Source organism: Dreissena polymorpha, chromosome 11, assembly GCF_020536995.1.
Source record: "Dreissena polymorpha isolate Duluth1 chromosome 11, UMN_Dpol_1.0, whole genome shotgun sequence".
Lineage (NCBI taxonomy): Eukaryota > Metazoa > Mollusca > Bivalvia > Myida > Dreissenidae > Dreissena > Dreissena polymorpha.
Window position 1 is genome coordinate 49,120,890 of NC_068365.1, and position 26,257 is coordinate 49,147,146.

At 34.9% G+C, this 26,257-nt stretch overlaps 1 protein-coding gene across 2 annotated transcripts; it reads left to right on the forward strand.

The window, feature by feature from the left end:
* The first annotated feature begins 950 nt into the window (after positions 1-950).
* On the forward strand, positions 951-24,274 carry LOC127850212 (uncharacterized). 2 transcript variants are annotated; one of them, XR_008035132.1, is made up of 10 exons: positions 951-1,031; positions 6,849-7,006; positions 7,299-7,418; positions 8,248-8,312; positions 10,165-10,257; positions 14,394-14,627; positions 15,507-15,572; positions 18,183-18,247; positions 18,948-22,179; positions 22,461-24,274. XR_008035132.1 is itself a non-coding variant. In XM_052383072.1 (9 exons), the coding sequence occupies exons 1-9, from the start codon at positions 1,018-1,020 to the stop codon at positions 21,106-21,108; spliced, it is 2,976 nt and encodes a 991-aa protein (XP_052239032.1). In that variant the 5' UTR covers positions 951-1,017; the 3' UTR covers positions 21,109-24,274. The 2 variants fall into 2 exon arrangements, 1 of the variants encoding a protein (XP_052239032.1); XM_052383072.1 differs by having other exon boundaries at positions 18,948-24,274.
* The last annotated feature ends 1,983 nt before the right edge of the window (positions 24,275-26,257 follow it).

The following is a 26,257-nucleotide window of genomic DNA, read 5'->3' on the forward strand; positions in this document are numbered from 1 at the left end:
AAAATATTTTTAAAACTCAGTTTGTTATACCATTGAAATTAAATGTGGATTTCTAGTGCAGTTTTTGTTCACTACAAATCAACAAATAATATAGTCACTAGTAATAGTGTACAATTAATAAAAAAGTACCGGTATGCGTGAAAAAAATGTTTATGCATAACGGGTTTGATTTTACCACAATCATGCTTTCATAGTTTACAAAAAATATCAAAACTAGGCCATTGCGCATGCGGAGATCATACCAAATTGGTTTGACAGAATGGCGGGAAAGAATGACTACAGGAATTAATTGACTATGTCGGTCTGATGCGATATATTTTCATGGCCAAAAATACCATAACTGATCGGATATTGTGCAATGGAATGCTAAATTACACGTTGGATTTATGAATTCTTAATTTAAAGTATGAAAACGCTAAAGACTGCAGGGAATATGTGATTCATTTCGAATTTTTCGTAAGTGGGCCAGTGTTTACGATGTATAGGGATGACGAAACCGGTGTTTAAATGTAATGATCGAATTTTATTTTGCATGGAATACGTACCTTTTAAATCCGTTAATTATTAAAAAATGTGAAATTCCATCTTTCTTCACTAAAGAAAACCATTTGTCGTCTGCGAGATTCGCAAATGCGAAGTGCGCAAGATTACCGGACGCGCAAGATTACCGGACTTAACTGTATATGGTATTTAGTATTTAATGGGAAAATAAACAACAAATCAAACGTTTACCGGTAATAGTTATTTGAGGAATTAACGAATTCGATAGTATTTTAGTTGTTTCAAGTTTCAACGTCATGAACACAATCTTGTATAATAAATCATTGTAGCTCAAATAACCTCTCGACAATTGTTTTAGACAAAAGGAGACCATCCCGACCTAATACAATTTCTCTAACATACCGAATTGGCCTAGGGCTGGTTTGGCGTTTTACTTCCGCTTTCAGTTAACTACTTTCACTTCCGGGTATTATGGCGCAAAGTTCGAGTTGAAATCTGTACCAAATCGCTCTCAAAATGGATTTGTTTAGGTATATTTGAAAATAAACACATGATTTTTATATTCATAAATGAATAATCCATCAATTAAATGGTTGTATTGTCATTTAGCAATCAGATGAAACTGAAATCTGAAAAAGTAACCAACACTGATAACAATTGTGGACAAGCCTCAGAATTGTCTTATCTTCGAATTTGAGTGGTCTTCAGAAAACAGTGTTTGCATATTTTCACCCATGACCTAATGATTCTTGTGGCCAGCCATTCCACCCCTATTTTGTTGCATATTTAAGGCTTAGCCTAGGAGAAGCCCTGTTCCGTAGTCTTATTTATACGGCGCGAAAATAATTTAGAGATACTTTTTATATGGGATTAATTCTTAGGAACGTCTTATCGGTGAAGGACCAGTAACACTGTGTAAACCAGAAATGTTGAATTTTCATCAATTTGTGTACAATTGCAAAATAACATAACCAACTCATTAAACAGGGCCATAGATAACGAGCGTATTTGCGTTATTACTCAATAAAAATAACCAAAAACGTAATTAAATTCATAATAATAATAATAATAAAAGCGAACAAAAACACAAATACAAATTTAATAACGTAATTCCCAAAAAAAACTTGCGTCACAAAACGTAATTATTTGGAACACCGGGCGTATTTTTTAGACTGGTTATTTTCCGTACAAAAATGTACCGGATAGTTTATATGCCGTCCTATGAAGAAAAGAAGGCAGTCTTTCCACAGTTATCAATCTTTGGGGCATTATTGTAATTATTCATTGACCTGTCCGACTTCTACTTTCATTTTCAAGGTATTGAACTCAAAATGACCCGAAAACAGGGTGCATCGCTTTGAACAGCCATAACTTCATCAATTGTGCAGCGTTTTTCACGAACTCGGTCTTATCCATCGCAAAAAATGAATGAACTTTGATCTGAAACTCAGTTACTGTAATTGTTTGTTGTTATGTAACGGCAGTTTTTGAATTCTAATTGTATAAATAATATAGTAACCTTAGTAGATTTGTATTATATAATATGTCATTCCCTAAATTACCCAATTGAGTTAAAAGACCTGGGGTGAAAAACCCAATTAAGCTCAAAAGTAGGCATTCTATACAAAGATGGTGACGTCACTACGTCAGTGCTCCAGCTAGGCCCAAATTGAAGGGCGCCCCGCCCTGCCCTCTGGAACCTCCGCCCTGCCCTTCCTATGGTCCCCCCTGCCCTTAAAAAAAAAATAATTATTTTTTTTTACATATGAAGATTAATAAATCTCTTATAACAATTCATTGTAATAAATTTATTCCTCATTGTAGACATATTTGAATCGTTTAATAATAATGGAAATAATATATTCTAACAATTTTTATAACATAAAAATTAACATGCAAGAGGAAGCATTCAAGAAACGTCCGCGCGCTCGAAAGTGCCCTTTTAACAAAATACTGCGAGTCCAAAGTGCCCTTTTGACAAAAAAGCCCCCCCTGCCAGGGGTTTTTTTTACTAAGAAAGTGACGCCGATATTCGGCGTCTTCCCCTACCAGAATTTTTCCCCTTAAAATACAATTTCCCCACCAAAAATATCATTTTTCACCAAAATATAATATTTTCTCTCAAAGAAATGTTTATTTTTCCTTGGGGCATTCGACAATTATCCAATTTGCACCATGTACAACGAATTCGCGCTCTCTCTCTCCAGATGAACACACAACATCTGGGAATCCCAGTTATTCTAAATATAGCTCTTAAATAACGTCATGTAAACTGGGCAACTAATCGTAATAATCATGTGACTATTTTACTGGATACCGGTCTTGCGCGAGAAGGGTGTTTCGTCAATTAATTACCGGAAACCAGTCGAATTTTCATCCGGGCTATGTGCAAGCCGAGGTATAAACGTGAAAACAGAAAAAAATGTCTCACAATTAGCGTTCTTACACAAACAAAATAAAACATTCGAACTCGGAAGATACTGAACGCATCGAGGCATTTTTTAAGAAAGAATCATCGAAAACCGTTATAACCCAGCAGGATTCCGAGGTAATCTACATCGAACATTGTGAAAGTGAAAGTAGACAATCGGCAGCTGCCGCTCCTTTCCCTTCCAATACTGTAGCAAATCAAGATCGTCAACCCATTCATCATGAAATTGAAATCGCAAAATTGACATCGTCCCCCGGCCCCAGTACAAAAATATAGTTGAAAACATTTCCCATTATTAGATCTACACCTGCAACTTTATTAAGGACTTTGACTTTAATACCTGTTAAATGTGTTTAAGAACAAAAAGGACAGAGACAAGTCTCTTTTGATGAGTTATAGACATTGAAATGAACAGTTTTTATTTTTTCCCCTAATATCTCTCTTTCGCACTCTTTTTTTCCCCTTTCACCCAGCGTCCAGCGTCTTCCCCTTTCTCTAAAAAAACCCCTGCCTGCCCTTTTCAAATCCTAGCTGGAGCACTGCTACCTTATTGTCACCTCTATACTAAGACGCATCACATTCCCCTGGTTTGGGGAATTATGCTTCCGCCAAAGTAGGTCTGCGTAGGAATGAAAATGTTAATAATGAAAGAAAAATCGTTTTTATTTTGTGTTTTAAAGCGGAATGTTGTTTAAAGAAATGCTATTTAATTACGTTAAAATGTGATTTTAGATCTCTATTAAGACTGATGGCGATTATCAGAAGCACGATTACCTGACCTACTTTTGCTTTAACTTTTCACTCGAAAAAGAAGTGCTACCCACAATTCCTTTCGCGTTAGTACACAGGTCAGTAAGACCGGTGTGTACACAATGCAAAAGTAGGGGGTGAAAATTTTTGCTAAAACTATCAAATTTACAAAAACCCTATTGTTGCATGCCTTTTCCGCCTTTTGCCACGGGTCAGAATATCGGCCCCATTCCCAATGCAAATCTGGTTGTTTTTTCCCAATTGAAAAAAAATTCCCTATTCCAAAAAAAATGAATTTTTTTTTTAAACCTTTAAATATATAAGTTTAACCTGATCCAGTGTAGAAAATAGTAGAAAAATATTGCATAATTAAATTATCTGTTGCCTTGAATTTGTTTTAAAAACAGTAAAATATATTAAATTGATTATTTAAGACTTTCCTTATTTTCCCCAAAATCCGGCGTTTCGCGCGATTTTTTTCCTCTCAAAAAAGGCCAGGCCCTTTCCACAAAATCAGATAAAAAAAACTGCACTTATCACACATGACGATGTTCATAATAAATTATTTTGTAAAATTTTAATAATATGTTATCAAAATAGTCATTATTTAACAGTTAATGGCTTCTTTGAAATATAAGAAACACTATTTACATGCGATTATTATTCCCAATTGAGCCAATTAATTTTTTTCCCAAAATGGGGTTTTTCACAGCACGAAATTCCCAAAATTCAAGTGTGGCCTTTTTTTCAAAATGGAGCGAAAAAGGCCTGTGTTGTCATAACAGGGGGTGAAAACCCAATATACATGTACCCCAAAAGTTATCTATAGCCCTGGATTAAGTTTAAGTTCAGAAGTCCATCTTTACCTCAAATATCGTCAAATTGAAGTAAGGAAGGCAATAATTCTTGAGTTAAATGTCTGCTTAAATCGCAACACAATTATTAACCTCACACCATGTTTTGAAACAGATTTAAATATCAACCAATCCGAAAAATGGGGTTTGTCGACACCACAGTGTAACGTGTACGCGTAATTTGTCTTTAAATGTCATATTAGTAATTCATCAGCGAGTAAATTCGGCATAAATATGCGCATGTTTACTATCGGTTTTTACTTGGAACATGTGACAAATAGTTCTAAAAATATATGTTATTCCATAAAACATAATTGATAATAAATTTCAGCGTTTCTACGTACAAAAATTACCAGTCCAACGTGTGTCTGAGATAGATTACAGAAACACAGACACTGACAAAAATTGTTTCGGTAAATCATATACACATGTATATTCAATATATATAAAAATAAATACAAACACACGCATATGTTCAAAACAGGTAGCGTGCAGTGTCTAGTCACTCTTCACAGTTTGAGCAACTTTTAAATTATGTCTTGTTTTTACCTCTTTCTGTGTTGTTATATGTACTTACATTCTACGTTAGATAGGACGATATACTGTATGATATGTATCACTTTTATTTATTAGCCGTTTAAAAATAAAAGTTGTCATTTATTTGTGTACATGTACTTGCAAAATTTTGTCATTAAAAAAAATAACAATGCTAAATTATTACAGAAAAGTAGAATATCATCGCTTTACTATATAACGCTCTCCGTTTACAACAGACGAATGCAAACTGTGTTTTCCGCCGTTTATTCTTCACATTTAAACCAGATGGTTTACATGGAGGTTATGTTATCGATTAATATCTACACAGCGGACGGATCGAGAGATATTGAAAATTTGAATAATGGTTGGATTTAAATTGCTTAGGCCTGCAAAATTCAAAGTGTCATCACATAAGTCTTACGGAACATTATCGAGAAATGAATTATCTACACAGGTATGTAAATATTATTGCAATCCATTTATATAAATTGTCTGATATCGGGGCTTGAATGTTGCGCACAAAATACTTGCGCAACAATATAAACAAAGAAGGAAAACTTTCCACCATTGTTTTGGTCTTTCCCCCGTCGTACGCTCCAAATATTACCAATTTGAATATAAAAAGTAGCTTAATATTTGAGAGCGTCAACAAGTTGGACTAGCCTGTTCCATAGGCAATTCTGGGTCTAGTATTCTTCTGTTTGAAGCACCCTTTACACTGCAGCTACCCCTGAATTCTGGCATATGATACAAAAAATTAGGATCCACCCCTTTTATCGGGTGGTCTGTTATGTTTATCCCCTCAGTGCACCAATGGAATTAAGGAAGTGCTGCAACAATACGCCAAAAACCGTATTGCAATATATTGTCAGTTCAAAAACCCGTATTGCAATATATCGCAATATATTGCTAACTTGTACCAAAATTATAACTTGCCAATTACCCGATATTCCAGTTTTAAAGCAAATTTTGGTAAATATTTACTATATACCGGTAAATGTGCTCAAGAATAACAAGAAACATAACATTCGCTACTTTTCTTAAGTATCAAATACATTTTGGCATTTGTTACCATTTAAAGATGTGATGAAATAACGTCCAACCAGGGCGTTTTTTTCCACTGAACAGGCGTAATTCACCTGACGTGATGTTCCCATTTTTATACAACACAAAATACACCCATACTTTCCATGTCTGTATAATTTTTGCGCGCTTTTTATTGAGACAAAGGATAAAGCACTTTTTATTTGACGCTATAATTTTTTATTGTCGCATTAGCATTAAATTTTTGAAGCGTATTTCCAAAATTTGGATTACAAATTTAATAATGCTCAATTCAGAATCGAACGAAACATTTACAGCTGTGCGCAATTAATTCAACGATAATCTGTTCAAAAGCATCGAACGAATGCTCCGATGTAACAACGTTACTCCGTATAATATACTTTTCAGAATGCTATTTTTACGGAAAAAAATATTTACACTGCTTTGTTTTGTTTACCTTGTTATCATTATTTTGGATGGCTTTTCTGGACAAAATGTGAATGAATTTTTGTAAAATTTTCGTACCGGTATGATGAAAATCGTATCGCAATACAATATGCGGATTGCGTATTGCGATATATACCAATATACCGGTATATTGTTGCAGCACTACTCTTGGCACATTAGAAGAAACGTAATTATAAATATCAGCCATGTATAATATACTATTTTAACAGCAATTTTAAATATCAATATTTTACCAATAAAATGCATGCAACTGTATTTTGCAGGTCAAGAAAACGTGATGCTGACCAAATGGGTCAAGGTGAAGGGTCAAGTCTGCAGAAGCGCAAAGCTGGGCTGTCCAGTTCCCTTGATAATCTGCTTGACATAGGCAAGCTAGAGGACCCTGATGGAACCGATTCTGAAATGAGCGCCACAGACTCGGGTGAATAATATTTAAATAATGACTGAAGTGACAAAATTAGCTTTTGGTATCGTCTGGGTAATCCCATAGCACGAATGGTCGGGCTATGAAAAACTGGCATAATTGACTTACTACCCTGTCTGCTAATGAGACTAAGAAAAAAGTGTGTGACTTAATAGTGGACAGCAAAGCTTCTGACCAGACTACACAATTTCGCAGTCTGGTTTAGAGCTATGTTGTCCCATATGTACTGAGACCCGTTTTGGCATCACCTGGGTCATAATATAATGTTCACTGTGACCTTTTATTTCAGACGAAGACATTGATCGTAATGATGTCAACAAAGCAAGCAGGAAACAGAAAGTGTTTGCTATGAAGTCAGTGAAACGAGACAAGAAGAAAGAAAAAGACCTGCGGAAAAAGATTGAAAAAAGTACAGAATTTGCTCTGTTAACTTGTATTTGAGCTCTTACACTTAACTAGAACTAATTTGAAGTACTTGCAGAGGTCTGTAAAAAAGGCCGTTAAACTGACACAATCTCAAATAAATCAGACCCGATCCCAAACCCAAATTATTTAAAAAAAAATCCAATTTCTTACAAACAAAACAATTTTTTTTTCTTTTTTTTTCTTTTTTTTTAGATAGAAAGTGTCTTATGACTAATGATTATTAGACTCCATATTTCAATTTATTTGTTTTAACAACCTACAAATATATAACTATAACTAATATAATTTTTTCTCAAAATTGCCAAGAAATGACCTGTTGTGTGAATATTTGTTGATAAAAAAATTCCCAATTTGGTCCTTTTTGAAGATGAAAAATTCCCAAATTAGCCACTTTTATCGATAAATAAATTCCATTATGACCAGACTTTTTTTCCCGAAATGGCTGTAAAAACCCCTTATAAGGGAACATGGGAACAGACAAGTTGGGGGCCTATGGAGTGGCAATTAAGAACATGATAAACATGATGCAACAAGTGTTGTAAACAATAATCAGGTTATTAGATCAAAGCAACAAATCAAGGTGAAAGGTCAAAACATAGTCTTGAGCAAATTTTAGATTTTGAAGAAATTTTATTAGGGGTATTTACATGCATACTGCATGGCATGTACTGCAAGCAAGTTTTGATGTCAACGGTCAACGTCGCAATATAAAGTCCAAGTTTAAATATTAATAATAGACATTATCCAATATTTTCCTTTAAATTGTTATTACCATCTAGTGTAACTTTTTAGCAATTGTATTCTTGTTTCAGATATGATCACCATGGACGACTTCCTAGGAAAGCAATCTGAGTTTAAAATGTGGCTGTTTGAAGAGGTAAAGTTGTGTCATTGAACAACCATGCCAGAATTCTTAGGCCAATGTAACTTGAGATTTCAGATATTTAGCTGTTTTATGTACTTTTTGTCATAATTGTATTTAGTTTTTAGCTTGTCTGTTTTCGGAGAAAACACGAGGTATTGTCATAGCCAGCTCCTCGTCCTGCGTCCGCCGTGCTAAAACCTTAACGTTGGCTCTAAAATCTCAGTGCTTCCACCTACAACATGGAAACTTCATATGTAGCTGCACCTTGATGAGTTCTACACTCATTTTTGGGTCACTAGGTCTAAGGTCAAGGTCACTGTGACCTCTAATATTCTTCTTACAAGCGTTCATTTAATCAAAACTGCACCCGCAGCTGAGCGTTGGCACCCACTATGCGGTTCTCTTGTTAGTTTTAATTGTGGTTTGTCTTGATGGCATTCATTAAAAATCAGTGTTTTGGGGTAGAAAAGTCATGTTGCAATATATTTTATTGAGGTTTTTAATTGTCATGTTGACTTTTTAATTATTTAAAAAAACTCCACTTACTTACCGCATTTTTATGCCCCCCTTCGAATAAGAGGGGTATATTGTTTTGCACATGTCGGTCGGTCGGTCCATCCACCAGATGGTTTCCAGATGATAACTCAAGAACGCTTAGGCCTAGGATCATGAAACTTCATAGGTACATTGATCATGACTGGTAGAGGTCAAGGTCACAGTGACTCGAAATAGTAAAATGGTTTCCTGATGATGACTCAATAATAATTAGGCCTAGGATCATGAAACTTCAAAGGTACATTGATCATGACTGGCAGATGACCCCTATTGATTTTCAGGTCACTAGGTCAAAGGTCAAGGTCACAGTGCCAAAAAACGGATTCACACAATGGCTGCCACTTCAACTGACAGCTCATATGGGGGGCATACATGTTTTACAAACAGCCCTTGTTTTACTTTTAAAGTAAATTCTTAAATTAAATATGGGTCACGTTCTGGGAAAACTGCGCTTAATGCATGTGTCTAAAGCACTTTCCGCTTTTATGGAATTTTTCATGTAACATATGTTTCTCCAAAATGAAAATCCTGTCTAGGTTAGCCATTTTCCTGGACAGTTGGAGAAATTTGCAATTTCAGTATTGGGAATTTTTCTGCATGAAAAGTCCACTGATTTTGGAAACAATAAATTGAATATAACTCTTTATAATAATTCAATTTTAAAAAATCATATAAACTATATATTTTATTGGATGTAATTTTTTTTATGCCCCCAGTAGGGTGGCATATAGCAGTTGAACTGTTAGTCTGTCTGTCTGTCTGTCTGTCTGTCTGTGTGTCAGTCCGAAAACTTTAACATTGGCCAAAACTTTTTCAATATTGAAGATAGCAACTTGATATTTGGCATGCACATGTATCTCATGAAGCTGCACATTTTGAGTGGTGAAAGGTCAACGTCATCCTTCAAGGTCAAAAGTAAAAAAATACAATCTAAGGGAAGTAATAAGCTTTATAAGGGAGTTTCTAAAGCTGTCAAATGATATATTGAAATTTTATTTCAAAGCCGTGCAATAGGGGGCATTGTGTTTCTGACAAACACATCTCTTGTTTGATATAATAATCATAAATAAGACAGTTCTTTATGGAAAATGATATTTTTTTCGAAATGGGAATATTTTTATAAGTTCGCTTTGGAAATGATCCGTATAAGCATGGATACGCCAGGAAAAACCAAGTAGGCGGACTGCACACGCTAATCTGGGATAAAGTTTACGTGTATGCATTAAGTCCGGTTTTCCGAGAGCGCAGATTGTATAGATTTTGTTTATGTTTTTAATGTTGCCGCTAATCATTGACTTTTCTAATTCAGAAGAGCAAAAACGCCAGTGAAGTGAGCTCCCCAAAGCTGAAGACTTATTTCAAGCAGTTTGTAAGGCTCTGGAACAAACGTAAACTGACAGGGGTGCGTAAATAAGTCATTTTTATGTCCCCCACTATAGTAGTGGGGGACATATTGTTTTTGCCCTGTCCGTTGGTTGGTCTGTTGGTTGGTCTGTTTGCGCCAACTTTAACATTTTGCAATAACTTTTGCTATATTGAATATAGCAACTTGATATTTGGCATGCATGTGTATCTCATGGAGCTGCACATTTTGAGTGGTGAAAGGTCAAGGTCATCCTTCAAGGTCAGAGGTCAAATATATGTGGCCCAAATCACTTATTTTATAAATACTTTTGCAATATTGAAGATAGCAACTTGATATTTGGCATGCATGTGCATCTCATGGAGCTGCACATTTTGAGTGGTGAAAGGTCAAGGTCAAGGTCATCCTTCAAGGTCAGAGGTCAAATATATGTGGCCCAAATCACTTATTTTATGAATACTTTTGCAATATTGAAGATAGCAACTTGATATTTGGCATGCATGTGTATCTCATGGAGCTGCACATTTTGAGTGGTGAAAGGTCAAGGTCATCCTTCACAAGGTCAAGGCCATCCTTCAAGGTCAAACGTCATATAGGGGGACATTGTGTTTCACAAACGCATCTTGTATTTGATGTTTTTTTCCCTATGAAACTCTGTGCTGTTATAAAACTAACATTGATACCAATAGAATAATTTTTACATAATTTTTTAATGTGTATTGCATCTTTCCAGTCCTATGTCAAGTGAGTTGTAAAACTATGTAACAAGATCAAATCTTAGAAAATAATAGACACAACTTTTAAGCTACATTTATTGCTCTATCTTAATGAAACTTTGTTTTAAACTTGATGTTAACAATATCTTGCCAAGTTCCAATATGGTCCAAGTAAGTTGAAAAATTGAGCCACCATGTAAAAGCTTATTACCAGTATAGATTAGAAGCCTAATTTATGACTCGGTCTTGATGTTAATTGGTAAGAATTTTTATCTAGACTAAGTTCTAATCTAGTTCTATTAGTGTCAAAATCTGAATCACCAGGTCAACTCGTAGAAAATAAATATATAATACATGTACTGATAAACTTGCAATTATTTTATTTACGCTCTATGATATGGCTATTAATTTTCTTTATGAAGTGTGGAAGTTCCATATGGGAAATGACATCATTCCAGTTGTTTGAAATTGTGCAAGCCTAAAGAAGCACATAGTGATAATTTTTAATTTTAAGCACATGGGTACCACAGATTAGTAAATTCAAGCACATGGGTTTCTCAAGATTTGAAAATTTAGACACAGTGGCACCTTTGATTGTCAAATTCAGACTCAGTGACTAAAAGGCTCGTGTTAAAAGCCTGCTGTTACAGATCAATAATTCAAGTGAATCTTTGTTAGAAATAGGGGTTAGAGCCAGAACGTGATAAGTCCATTTTTCAAATAGTGGAGAAAAACGCAAAATTAAGGTTTGACAGACTACAACTTTTAAATGAATATGAATATCAGCATAATATTTGGTTATAATATAGGTAATAGTATTGTTATGTCATTATAGACATATTATATGATTGCATACAATATTTAATGCTTTTGTATTCAAAATAGCACTTACTTCATTATGGCATAAAGGTAAAACATATATATTTTCAGAGTAGCACTGTGTTAAGTGCACTTGGTGCTATTTTGCATAAGAATTGAACCCTGCTCTTCTTATGCCATACAGGACTTAGTGCCATTAAGGCAAAACAGCCTTGTGCTATGCATCAATTTTGAGAGACTAAACGAAACATGTGCACTTAGCACAAGATTATTTTAATAATCATAATAATAATTCTTTGTTTAGGAGTACATACTTATTTCCTTTTGCATTCTAGATTTGAACAGAACATGCAAATGTAACAATATAACAATCCCTTGTTTTCTTATCAGATGGAATATCCTTGAAATACTGGTGATATTCTGAAGGAATTATTCAATAAGAGCAAAGTGATAGCAGGTCTTTCTTCTTTTCTGCTGTCAATGGAAGTCTGGAATCTAATGATACAAGGGTTTTATGTCACATTTTATAGAAGGTCCTTTGATAGAGGATTTGATTTGATCTTATAGAGGATTTGAGTTTTCACCACTGAAAACTGGGGTCATCAAAACTGCACTTAAAAACACACACTCCGGGTCACCATTGCAGTTTTATCAATTTTATTTTTTTCCACTTACATTTACAACATTTGGCGGCATTACAGTTTTAGCTACATGCTTGATATAAAAACGTCATAGTATTTCATAGGCATTTCAACATACGGATATCTCTATGGTGTAACCCTCAAAATTGTTTCCCATTGGTACATATACCAATGTAAATTTCTTTGTTCGTTCTATGGAAGCATGTACACTATCACACTCCATTTGGGTTGTCCACTTTCTAAATACTTTTGTTCAATGGTGTCTATGTTTTTTACAATTTCTAAAGCATGCATCAATGCAACAGTAACAACCTATTTGCAATTTTGACTATTACAGCAGTCAGAATAAAAACACATTCTTTACTGTGATGGGAAGGGATTTCATGTAAGTCAAAAGACAAAGTCCCACTTCACAGCCGCGTTTTCCTTCAGTTTCATTCCACAAAAAAGATGTTGAACTTGTGTTTTGTAAAGAGTAAAAGGAAACATTGAAACAATGAGTTATCTTTTATAATAAACTTGACTTACAAGAGAACATGGAATGGGTAAAACAGCCTCTAGATCAAATGTTGCAACATGGTATGACTCCTCCTGACTTGTTGCGCAAGAGACTTATCAAATTTCTTTTTATCTCTAGCTCTGTATTTTCTTTTGATATGGTCTTGAAAAGCAAGTTTCAAATCGGTGGTCAGCTCGCCTGCTACCTCCTTATTTCTAGACACAGCTCGTGTCTGACACGGGTCCTTCTTGGGTATATGGAACGAATAGTTAAATTACTCATACATTTTTTTACGATACATTGAACTTGATATGTATTTCCTGCCCGTTTCTTAACACTTTTATTTGTATAAAGAATACAGTTACATTTTGCCTGTATTTAAATCAGATCCTAGAAAACGCCTTTTAGTGTCTTGGCGTGTGTAATGTGCTTCTATTGTAGAATATGACTCTATGTGCTTACAAACATCTTCTTTCATCGAATCTGGGGTTTTGTTACGTGTAGTTTCATGCCTGTTAAAGAAAGGAAATGTTCTTGACGATTGTGCTGTATCTATCATTCTGCCACCGATATCTAACGTCTTCTGGAAGAAAGCTTTGCATACACGTTTCTTATCTAGGCGAAATACTCTGGAAATCACTCTGTGCTTTGATGAGTGTGTCCTTACACGACTCAGCACATCCTCCGTTCTGTTGAAGTAAGAATGAACTTTCACTGAGAAAGGTGTTGAAACAATGATATTATTTTATCATCTAAGTGGGAGAATCATGTCTTTTATCAACCAGATAGACACCAGTAAAGGCATATTCTCCCTATCTAATTAGTAATTAGCACAATAGTTTGTGTATTCCTGTTTAAATAAACCAGATGCAATAATTCCTTAACAAGGTAAGGGCTTCATATTTTGTGTTTACCTCAAATAAGGTGCACAAATGGCTTATGTTTAATGATTTAAGTGCACTTAAATCCTTTTGGCACATGTTTTTCCTCTCAATATGTTTGAAACCTTATTGCGCCAAAATGACTCAAGTGCACTTGAAGCATTCTGGCATACACCAGATTTGTTGATAAGCACTTAGTGCACCTTGGTTCTGTCGGATAAACTATGTTGTATTCAAAATGTGATTCTGGGGAATAGTGCAAAATGTAGAGCGTTGGAATAACTATATATAAAAGTGCAAAAAAGTGATTTTTGATAAAATGTGCACTTATCACGTTCTGGCTCTAACCCCTCGAATTATTTACACTAATAAATAGTAATGAAACATTTATATGGCAAAAATATAATGCAAATTCGTCAATTCAGTTTTGAGAACACTCAGCCCAAACTGGATTTGGTTAAAAGAGACTTCCTTTAAGCAGAAAGTTTACATCTGCAAAGGGTAGTCCCTGATAAGCTTATGCAGACTTCACAGCCTTATCTGGTACGACACCATGCACATGCATTAAGCCCAGTTTTCCCAGACCAGGTTTAGTATTATGGAACATTTTACTCTTCAGAAGTACTACCGATCCTCCAACCTTCCAGACAGTCCAGCCACTGTGACTTCAACGAATGTCAACTTCCTCGCGGAGTACCCAGTGACTATCAACATTCCCTTGAACACTGTCGTTGAGAATGTCTCGGAGAAATCACAGACAACGTCCCCGTTTGTAACCTTTGGGAAAACACCACCAAAAGTTTTCCGCTCCAAGAAGTTTCATCTGTTTAGCGGGGCTAAGGATGTCGCACTGGTATTTTTTTAACAGCTTTATTGATCAGTAGACTGAGATTTCAAGAGATTTGAGAACCAGCAGGCAAATGACCCTTACCAATAGAAAATAATTGGTATTTTGCGTAAAAACAGAAGTTGGTACAACTTAAAAGGATAAACCTGTTGTCATTGTTTTGACCATTGGCGCACATGATGGTATAATTAGTGTCTTTGGCAAGTTATGTATTCGTTTGCGTCCCACTGAGATGCATTTTGAACCTTTTAATCACAAACATCAATTGCACTTACTGTGGTGTGAGGATTAAGTACTCCATGTTAATCAATGAATTTATTTTTATGAAGATACGGGTGTTGAAACAGTTTATTGATCACACTTTCTGCAGTTGCTAATTGATTTCTTCATCAAGAAGATTTAGGTCCCCACTTTTAATCTTAAAAGGATTTTTAAATATGCAGCGGAGGTGAGAGGGTCTATACAGTATGCCCCAGTTAAATACTAACAAATATGAACTCTTTCGCTATCATTTTAATGTAACTGCATTTTTGGTAAAGCAGAAATATTCAATCATCAGCAGGCAGGCTATGGATAAAAAATTGCTACACAACAGAAAAGATCTCATACTTCTATGGGCTACACAAATTTTATTTGGCAATCAGACTTTCCATGGATGAGTTGAATTTGTTAAGGGTTTGAATATAATACACTTGCTGTTATTTGCTAAAAAGATGATTAAAATGAGGTATGCATGCAGTTTAATTAAGTTCATACATCAAATATTCTTATAGTTTTTTGTTTTTGTTTATTTAACAGATTGAATCTGAATTTCTTAACAAGTTTTTTGTCAGTTTCTTTCAAAATGACAATAAGACCGGATTAAATTGATGTTACATATTTCAGATTTCTGTGGCCCCGATTGGCTCTCCGAAAGTTGAGGTGAAAAACAAGGAAAACATCAAAAATGAGGTAGTAATTATAAAATTGCAAATAGGGATGAATTTTGTTGAGAGCATTGCACCGCATGCAATACACTATCACTGTTATAAGTTAGGCGAACAAGCTACATACATCTGCATATCTCAAGCCTTTAAATTGATTCTTGAAAAGTTAATAAGATCCTGTGACAGAGTGGATACACCTTGACTCCTGTCTGTCTGTCTGTCCATACTTCTGCTCTCTTAGAAATACAGCATTAAAACTTGCATTAGTGTTCCTTGTGATGTGAAGTTCATGTGGAATTTTTCTTCCTTTAAAGTATGAATATTACAACTTGCTGCATATTATTTTATGCGGTCTTGGATGGTATAACTAGTTGCAGTGCTCATACAAGGATTGCAAGGGGGCTAAAACGGCACGTTATAATAGTGCGTGGTCATGTTATCCCTGTGGCATATTTTCAAGTTAAGCATGTATTATTTATATATAATAATACTTTTTCATGTATTTTCATTTAAGACATTATTAACAAAATTATTAGTTTTACGGGGTTTTGTTGAGAAAAAGTTCTAGCCAAATGGAAATTTCTTGAGTCAAATTTTCTTATTTGTAGCCATTTTTTTATTTGGAAAACAGAAGACAGGCCCTGCTCTACACTTTATTGGCACATCAGATTAAATTCAGAGATTCTGCAAATACCAAATAACTGATCAAATAAAATCATATAATCTTTTTAATTTAATCATTAATGTTTATTTATGTTACATTACCTACCACTTGGCTGACGGCTATTATTTTCTGAAATTTCTACATGTAGATCAGTTCCTGACTTTAACCACCACTTAGATACTATTTTGAAGCATTTGTAGTCCCTCAGAAAGTTAAATTTAATTTAAGACCTTTTGTACTGGATTAAAGTTTGAACGGATTAATTTTCACCCCTTAGATACTGCTGAGCAGCAAACAGTATAAAACTTGAACAGACCGCGAGTTATTTGCAGGCTGTTCTGGTTTTATGGTGTTTGCACATAGCCATTTTCGCTTTGCGTTTGAGTAGGAAAGGGTTAATATACCTTTCAGACTTGTACCACTTGATTGACAGGGCCCTTGTTTGGCCGTTTTTACAGCCGATATAAAGGTGGCTTCCCCCATGACAAAAGTATACTTTTTTCCCCCTTTTCAGCTAAAAATTCCCCCTCCAAAAATAATTTTTTTTTTTTTTTTTTTTACTTTTATACCTATGTTGCCAGCTGGTATGGTGCTACTAACCTTTGATTAAATGTATATTTATGTACAGGCTAATATTGGACAACACTTTACACAAACTTGTATTTAGCCTGGTTTTCTCATAGGGCGGCTCATTTATAACAGATTTAACAGGGGTTCTGAAATATGCTGTCCGAGTTGTCCGAGTCGTCAATTTACCCTTCCGGGCAAGCAGTTTTTGAAAGCTGGCTTGTCCGGGGACAAGTAAAATTTCCGTGGTAAAATTTGTTTCGAGAACGAAACTTCAATATTTTTCGAAAATAAAAAACGAGGTTTATATAAATAGCTTATGATTAATCTGCGGACTAGCACACTTTTTTAACTGGAGGTATGTTATTTTCCGATAATAATTATTTAATGTGGTAAACCAGTCCACAAGTATATATAGCAACAGCCAATCACGCATAAGAAAACAATTTTAATCAGGGACCTATGTCCCTGTTTTAAAAGAGAAACCAGCACACATGTGTATAGCAACAGCCAATCACGCATAAGAATTTTACGATAACACTTTTCGTACATTGCAAATGGCCGCATACATGTTCTAACGACCTGCATTCGATTTGTATATAATAAAACCACTTCAACGTCTAGCCATGACGCTAATCAGACCAATGATAAAATCAGTTTGGCGTCGGAAAAGAAGAGAAAAGCCAAGTATGAATATGATAAACACACGACGCCAAGCGGAAACGAGAATTTTTTGAGTCTTGGCTAATTGATTTTCCTTGGCTTGAAACGTTGCCGATGTGTGTAAATGTAAACTATGTAAGGAGTTTCCTTTATTAGCGGATAATTATATACTTATAATTAACGGAGATTATTTTATTTCAAGTGAATTGTCTAGTCATGTTGAGATTATTAAATATCCGATGGTACATGTATCATGTTAGTCGAACTTGTTTACGCTCTCAAATATTAAGCTACTTTTTATATTGGTAATATTTGGAGTTCCAAAGAATTTAGCCCACATAAAAAGTATCTCTAAATTCTTTGCGCGTCTTATAAATAAGACTAGTATCATGTGTGACTTAAACGTGATCTTATTATATGCACATCTTGCTTGTATTTTTTGTTTAATTTTCCAGTTAACTATGTTTATAATTTAAAATAGAAGTTAACAAAAGTGTATGCTTGTATTATTAGCTTAATTAGTAATGACCTTTTCCTTTATCTATCTTAAAAGTACGGACAAGTACTTCTTTGGTACGGACAAGTGAATTTGTGGGTCCAACTTGTCCGTGGACAATTAGACTCTTAAAATATTTCAGAACCCCTGTTTAAGTACTGTCCTTATTTACTTTTTGACAATGTTTTACTGTTAATGTATTTATATCTATTTATTCAAGTATCATTTATTTCTCGCTCCATCAGGTGCACTATCTTGTGCCAAGAGGGGACAAGCAAGCATGCGATGGCAGCAAGGGACAGACAACTACGTAAGTTAACGTCCGTTCATTCATTTCAGGATCAACAATTTTTCTGGTGTAAACTAGGCAGCTGTTATGACAAAACTCAAGTTTTTAGGGGTAAACACCTTAAATTTAACAACTAAATTGTTATATATCTTGCAATTTTATTAAAACAACTCAATTTTATGGCCGTGAATTCTTAGCCTTAAATTTATCCATTAATCAATCATAAACGCATCATGATCATAGATGGGTTTTTTGTGATTCAAAATTAGTCAACATAACTTAAATTTTGTGAAGGAAATGTGGATGTGTGATTTTATATTCACACCTGAAATAGGTATCAACACAAACAGATACAGCAGCCATGTCACTTTTGCAGAAATACGACAAGTAAAGAAACCTTAATGTAAAAGAGCTAAATTTATTGAAAAGAATAATTTGTTGTGATCAGTAGATAGGAAAATTACAACACTATAATTCAAGATTTAATTCAGGATGCTAAATACAGCATTCTAGCACCAAAAGAATATAACAATAACATATCTTCTGTAAAAAAAATCAACTTTGAAACCACATGAATGTAATCATTGTTTTAATAAACCCAGTTCTTCATTAATGAATAATGGCAAAATGAAGAAAATGCAATTGGTTAAGCAAATTATGATTTTACCATAATTAATAATATTTAGTGTACACTATATCTTTTCATCCTTCATCTTTTCAGCCACCATGGAGCCATTCCTTACAAGGTATCGACATATCCTTGGGCATCTGCAGACCAGACAAGCATCAACACGAAAGACTCCTCCCTAGATATTTGCTCCACATCAACACCACCAAATATGTCCCAGACTTCTGGGGAGAATTGGCCTTCCCCACCCACCCAGCAAGAAATCAGGGGAATGAACTGTGTAACAAACAGTGACTCTCCCCATGTCCCACCTCCTCCACCTCCAAGAGTGGAGAGTCTTCAGAGAAAGAACAGTGCAAATAGGTCACCAATGTTGTCTTCAAATTATTCAGACCCTTCCGACAAACTTCCTTGTAATGGAATTCCTGAAGATCCTCATTATCAAGATCCTATTGACTGTGTGAGTGCAGTAAATTCAAGAACAAGGCCTGATCATGCAAAGTTGGTTTTGAAGGTGATTGGTTCACATAATGATGAACCAGATTTGAGTTTGTATTCAAAGCCAGTGATTGAGAAAAGGTTAAGCAAAGAAGAGCTGGAAGGAATGTATGCAAAACCAATGAAAAAGTCCAAAAGAGATCCTATATGTGAGGGAAAGATAGAAGATGCAACTTCAGGAAATTTGTATGAAATTATTGATAAAATAAAAACAAAGAGTGTTGCAAAAGATGTTCATTCCAAAGGAAATATTCAACCCAAAGCAGACTTGGCTCCCAAACATTTTGTAGAGCCTTTATATCAAACAATGGAGGAATGCAGAGCTAATTTCAAACATGACACTGTAGATGGTGATGTAAGGTGTGTAAAGGATGATAATTTGTATAAGAAGAAAGAAAGTCCGAAAAAATTTGCAAGCTTGTCACGCTTTTCAAACAAACGCGTGATGGCTGCATCCACTGAGAAAATCTACGAAACATACTTGAGCTATGGACGAAAGAGTAAGATTCAACGAGCTAAAAATGAAGCAAAAAAGTCTGCAGAACTTGGCTCAGAGTTGCAGCCAATCAAACAGAGGTGTAAGTCTCAACCAGATATGTCCATAAGTGAGAAAATGAATGTTTTCGATATCAACATAACCAATGATGACAATGTGTTGTCCAATCAATCCAGTCCAACAAGATTAAGTTCATTCAAACCCAAAGATATAAATAGTACTCATTCTGTAAACCATGGCGCGCGACTGTTACGAGACAGAGCTAAAAGCTATGATGATATGGACACGCCTGGTACACCAATAATACTCTCGACTCCCTCTTTTGACTCATTGTGCAATGTTACAATGCTGAAAAATGATTCTGTGTCAATGAAAAGCTTTTCTGTAAGATCAGGGTCCTCAGAAAATGTTTCAATATGCAATATATCTTCCTCAACGAATTCCAGTCTTTCTTTTGGACCGGACGATAGGTCAGAGAAATCTACTTCGCTGCAGAGCTTGCATTCAGTGCATTCAAGTAAATCTTTATCTCCAGTTAAGGAAGTTGAAGAGCTACCAAAAAAGGAAACTACTCCAGAGAAGGTTGAAAATGTTTGTGAGAGTGGTTGCCCTTCAGACAATGAGTCCTACAAGTCTGGGTTTATACCAATCACTCCTGGTAAATTAAATGCCAAGAAGCATGGCATTGATTTCAGTAACTATTTGTTGAAACCGGTACAAATCAAAGAATCTCAACAACCGTCAGACATTGATTCTGGGACAAAGATTGGTAGCAGTAGCAAAGGGGTTTTGCCAGAATCTTCTGAAGCATCACACAAAATAAATAGAAAGGGACAAATTAAAGTGGTAATTAAGGACACTTTGTCGGGTGTGAGGACGAATATGGACAATTCAAAGACAGGATCAGTGAGTCGTAGAACAGAGCCGGAAAACAGACACGCTGTGCAGACAGTTCAAGACTGTCAATCTATGAGCGATGAGAATAAAAAACCGAATGTTCCAAATATTGGAGTGGCAGGCAGAAGCAGAAAGAAAGAAACTCAGTCTACAGCAACTAAATTACGAACATTGAGCACTGATCGCCGACAGGAGTCTCAAAGTAAGAGACACAGGGGCGAGAAAGTGAAAGTGGATTGTAAGTTTTTGGAAACGGACTTGGACACAGTGGTCAGTGAAAGACCAAAGTCATTGATGAAGAAGAGCAAAAGTCACAGCGGCTTTGAGGCTGGTAGTGACACGGTGGTGACTGAAATTTGGTAGCAGTTGTTGAGACTGGCATGCAGTGGTAATTTTAAGTTATTAACTAGCCTCACTCTTGGAAAATTGGACGTAACGTATGTGCCTAAAGTGACAATCCAGATTAGCCTGTGCAGTGACAACGTTTCCTCTTTCATCGAATTTGTTTATGAAAGGAAGTGTATTCTGAGCAAAAGCTCCACTCTAGGCGGAAAGGGTTGTCCCTGTGTGGACAGCACAGGCTAATGAGGGATGACATTACCAGCATGCATTTAGCCCAGTGTTTTCAGAACAAGGCATATACATGTATGTGTGCCAGTATCCACCAAACCATTCTTTGGTCTTATGAATGAAGTTTCGACTGCAACCAGAGAAAACATAATTTAGTGTTATTGCAGATTAATGGGTGCCTTTTTTATGCGTCCGTCTGTCCTTCCATCACACTTTGCATTTAGGTTTCGCATTTAGGTTTCAAAAAATGCTCATAACTTATATGTCCCTTCACATAGCAACTTGACATTTGGCATGCATGTGTATCTCATGGAACTGCACATTTTGAGTGGTGAAAGGTCAAGGTCATCCTTCAAGGCCAAAGGTAAAAACACATGTATCAAAGCGGCGCAGAAGGGGGCATTGTGTTTCTGACAAACACATTTGTTGATATTGTTGAATTAAAAAAGGATGTAATTTAGGTGACCAAAAAAATATTTTTAAGCACTTGCATAACAACAATTTTTAGAATTTTAGATCACAATTTGTGGAATAGTGCATACATTTTTATGCCCCCCTTCGAAGAAGAGGGGGTATATTGCTTTGCTCATGTCGGTCGGTCGGTCGGTCCGTCCACCAGGTGGTTGTCAGACGATAACTCAAGAACGCTTGGGCCTAGGATCATGAAACTTCATAGGTACATTGATCATGACTCGCAGATGACCCCTATTGATTTTGAGGTCACTAGGTCAAAGGTCAAGGTTACGGTGACCAGAAATAGTAAAATAGTTTTTGAATGGTAACTCAAGAACGCATACGCCTAGGATCATGAAACTTCATGGGTAGATTGATCATGACTTGCAGATGACCCCTATTGATTTTGAGGTCACTAGGTCAAAGGTCAAGGTCACGGTGACCCGAAATAGTAAAATGGTTTCGGATGATTACTCAAGAATGCATACGCCTAGGATCATGAAACTTCATGGGTAGATTGATCATGACTCGCAGATGACCCCTATTGATTTTGAGGTCAAAGGTCAAGGTCATGGTGACCCGAAATAGTAAAATGGTTTTCGGATGATAACTCAAGAACGCATACGCCTAGGATCATGAAACTTCACAGGTAGATTGATCATGACTCGCAGATGACTCCTATTGATTTTGAGGTCACAAGGTCAAGGTCACGGTGACCCGAAATAGTAAAATGATTTTCGGATGATAACTCAAGAACGCTTTTGCCTAGGAACATGACACTTCATAGGTACATTGATCGTGACCCGCAGATGACCCCTTTTGATTTTCAGGTCGCTAGGTCAAAGGTCAAGGTCACAGTGACAAAAAACGTATTCACACAATGGCTGCCACTACAACGGACAGCCCATATGGGGGGGCATGCATGTTTTACAAACAGCCCTTGTTGTAATATTCTTTATTTTAGTTGTTGACTCAAGTAAAATAATGGGTTAGTGAAAATGATTCTAAGGTCCAGAAAAGTAATGACATGATTGTAGCTGATATCTGCTGAAATTTAACCAAAACTGTTGTAGAAAAACTAGAAAAGATTAAACCAATTTGTTCACACTTCACACAGAAATGTGGCTTACATATATTTATATGGTATATAGCTCGATAAGAGCAAAAAGGTATTAACATGTGCCATTTAAATACCGGTATAAAAACTTATGGTACCTTTTTGAACCATTTGGTTGAATTATGTAGTAAAAGTTTCTGTTAAAATTCTGTTGGGTTATTTTTTGGCAAGGCATTTTCTATAGCGGTGTCATGTGTATGGTTGAAAATTAGAAAAGTTAAAGTTTTGTTTCATACACTAATAATAGCCAAAGCTTGTGGCAGTGCAATTGTAATATTGGGTCTATCAGTTTCATTCATTATCTGGTTTTACAATGAGTTTTTATACCAGGTACTTGCAATAATTGTTAACAGAGATGAAAGTTATATTTTTGTTATAATAATAACGATGTATAATAACAAGTTGTATGGAATATATTAAATTCAGGTTGTCTGATTCAAAAATGTAAAAGACATGCATGTTATAATAATATAAAGATAATAATGTAAAAAAGATAATAACATACATTGTAAAATAAGTGCTGTGCAAATATGAAACACATTAATAAAAATAGAGGTTATTAACTGATATTACAAAATTTAATTTTAGTAAATTGAGCAACTAAATTTAAATGTAGTGAAAATGATCGCAAACATTTGTTATTTTGTTTATTTAGCAAAATGATTTAAACTCAATCTTGAATTCAAAATTATTCGGTAAGTAGGATTAGTGAAAACTTACAAACAACTTTCTTTTTTCAACCTCCTTGTTCTTGATTGGTAATTGTGTGCTCCAAAATCATGTTATGTTGATTTTGTTGATGTTTGTGTTTCATACCAAGTTTAGTGTTTTAATATATGTACATGTTGAGTTTCATCTCAGGGTTAAAGATTGTATAATAAATTCTTCATGTTTCAATTGTATATAATTATTTCATTATCATTATTTAATACTCATCAGAATAGCATTCTTTAATTTCTTGCAAAATGAGGAAATATATAGACTGTTTGCTTTTATAAATATACTTTGTTATTAATAATGCTTAACACACGCCAGGGGTTTGATTTATCCTGCTTTCAGCTGATTCCCTCCCTTTTAATGTCAAACTTATTTTACAAACAGTTATTATCTTTGCTGGGTCTATGTACACATGCAGAATTTAATTGAGCTCTGCTGTGGAGGTTCTGAAATCACATCCCTGCATGTCGTTTGTTGTTGGGTTAGATGGCAGGGTTCATCTGCTACTTGATATGAGAACAAATCAAGATAGTTTAAGGAAATGTGATAAATAGATACCTGTAATCAATACCTTATTTGGGATTGCAGTTAGGGTGAAGGTCACAGTTACTACAATGGAAAATAGCCTTAGGTGAAAGTGCAATAACCCAAGGTCAAACTGGTACTTAAAGGGGCCTTTTCACAGATTTTGGCATTTTTTTAACTTATTCATTAAATGCTTTATATTGATAAATGTAAACATTGGATCATAAAAGCTCCAGTAAAAAATCAAGAAAAAAATTTAAAAAAGGAAAAGAACATTGCCCGGACCAGGTTTCGAACCAGTGACCCCTGGAGTCCTGCCAGAGTCCTGAAGTAAAAACGCTTTAGCCTACTGAGCTATTCCGCCGAGTACACATTCTTGACGTATTTTATACCTTATATAAGCAATCTTCGTAGTTTCACAAAATTTAACGACAAAAACAGAACTCTCCAAATTATTCAATCGTTTCGCGTTGCAACGCTTTATAATTTTTAGGTTTTAAAATCGTCAAAAGATGCATATAATGGCTATATTAGAGCATGGTTAATGTTCAGTATTACTGTTTCCTCACAAATATCATAACTAAAACGAAAACTTACGAATCTGAAACAACTTTTTTCAATTTTGTCAATTTACCAAAGCGTGAAAAGATCCCTTTAAAAGAAAGGTACCAGGTATCAAAATATATATTTTGATTGCATATGGAACAGTTTGGGTAAATGTGACGGTCAGTGTTACTAAAAATGGTCTCCTCAACTTTCCTGAGAATTCTAGTGTATGACTTAAGATTATAGCTTAATGCTTTGTTATGGTATATTGAGACCTAATTATAGATTTCATAATGGAAGGGATAAATGCCACAGTTAATTAAAAACAATTACATAATAGAAAAAACACGTGTCTATTTGTTCCAGTAGCACGAATTTAGCATTGATATTTTCTTAAGTTAACTCTGTATTGTTTAAGTGTTGTTATTGACTAGATGTAGATGTAGTTGTAATTTTTTGAAAATAAATTGGATCATAACAATCAGTTTTTTGTTTGGGTTACTGAGTTTGGAACACAAATCGCGTGAGAATATGAAAATAAATTTTCATAAAGCTAACATGCCTTACATGGGCTGTGAATTTTTAGCTAGAGTTATTGTAGGAAATGCAAGCTTTTCTACTCGCCACAGGATCGCTATCAGATCATGGTTTTATGTCGTTGTTTTTTTATGAGCTAGTTTCTCAGGAAAGGCTCTTTAGATTTAATTCAAATTATCCATATTTAAATTACCCCATCAGCCGTTTTTTGGTAACCTCTAGTTTGAAATGTGTCTAAATAAGGAGCCTTGTTATGAAATTTACATACACACTATATTGCCATGTAAACGTTTTTCGATGAACTAGCTCCTGAAGAATGGTTTCAAACTTAAAGCAAGTATTATATAACTATCACTATTATAACTTTATTCCGAAATAAAATTAACCATTGTTAAATCGCGTGCAAGTGGTAGATTATGCATACATGTTTTAGTATTTTCCAAATGTACTTGTTTTGGATATAGCTTTCGCGCTAAAAAGTTCCGTTTAGTGTAGGGGTATCAATCTAACTTTAACTAATTTATTCTTATCATAAAAAAATCAACGATCCCAAATCGTGAATGTACATCGTCTTTAATGCATATAATTATAAATAAAGTAATGTCACGTATCAGTATACTATAGAAGGTAACCAAAACAATATAATTATGTATATATGTTAGTAAGCTAAATGAAATTTCAGAGCTAAATTCAATGAAATGACATTTCTAAACAAAATAAGAACAGAGAACAATAGCGATTTGGACAAGGAAAAACATAATAATTTTAAAGGCAGTAAGGACGAACTATTGCAAATACTATCAGTGACTTCAAAGTGATACATACACTTCTTTCAAGGAAGTCAAACTATTAATCAAAATCAAGTAGTGGTATTTAAAATAGCATTTCGTACAATTAATGCTTCCTTTACATATTTACACACGTTTAATATTTCAGATTTACAAGTTGATGTTAATAAACTATGAAACTTAACAACCGATGGATTCATGAAATGAAAACGTTTAATGAATTTTTGCCGTAGAAAACGGTAACATGAACAAACACAAA

Bases quoted from the DNA above. Each gene is read 5' to 3' on its own strand.
- LOC127850212 (XM_052383072.1), top strand. The intron at 7,007-7,298 runs GTGAATAATATT...CTTTTATTTCAG, and splicing joins AATGAGCGCCACAGACTCGG to ACGAAGACATTGATCGTAAT. The intron at 8,313-10,164 runs GTAAAGTTGTGT...TTTCTAATTCAG, and splicing joins AAATGTGGCTGTTTGAAGAG to AAGAGCAAAAACGCCAGTGA.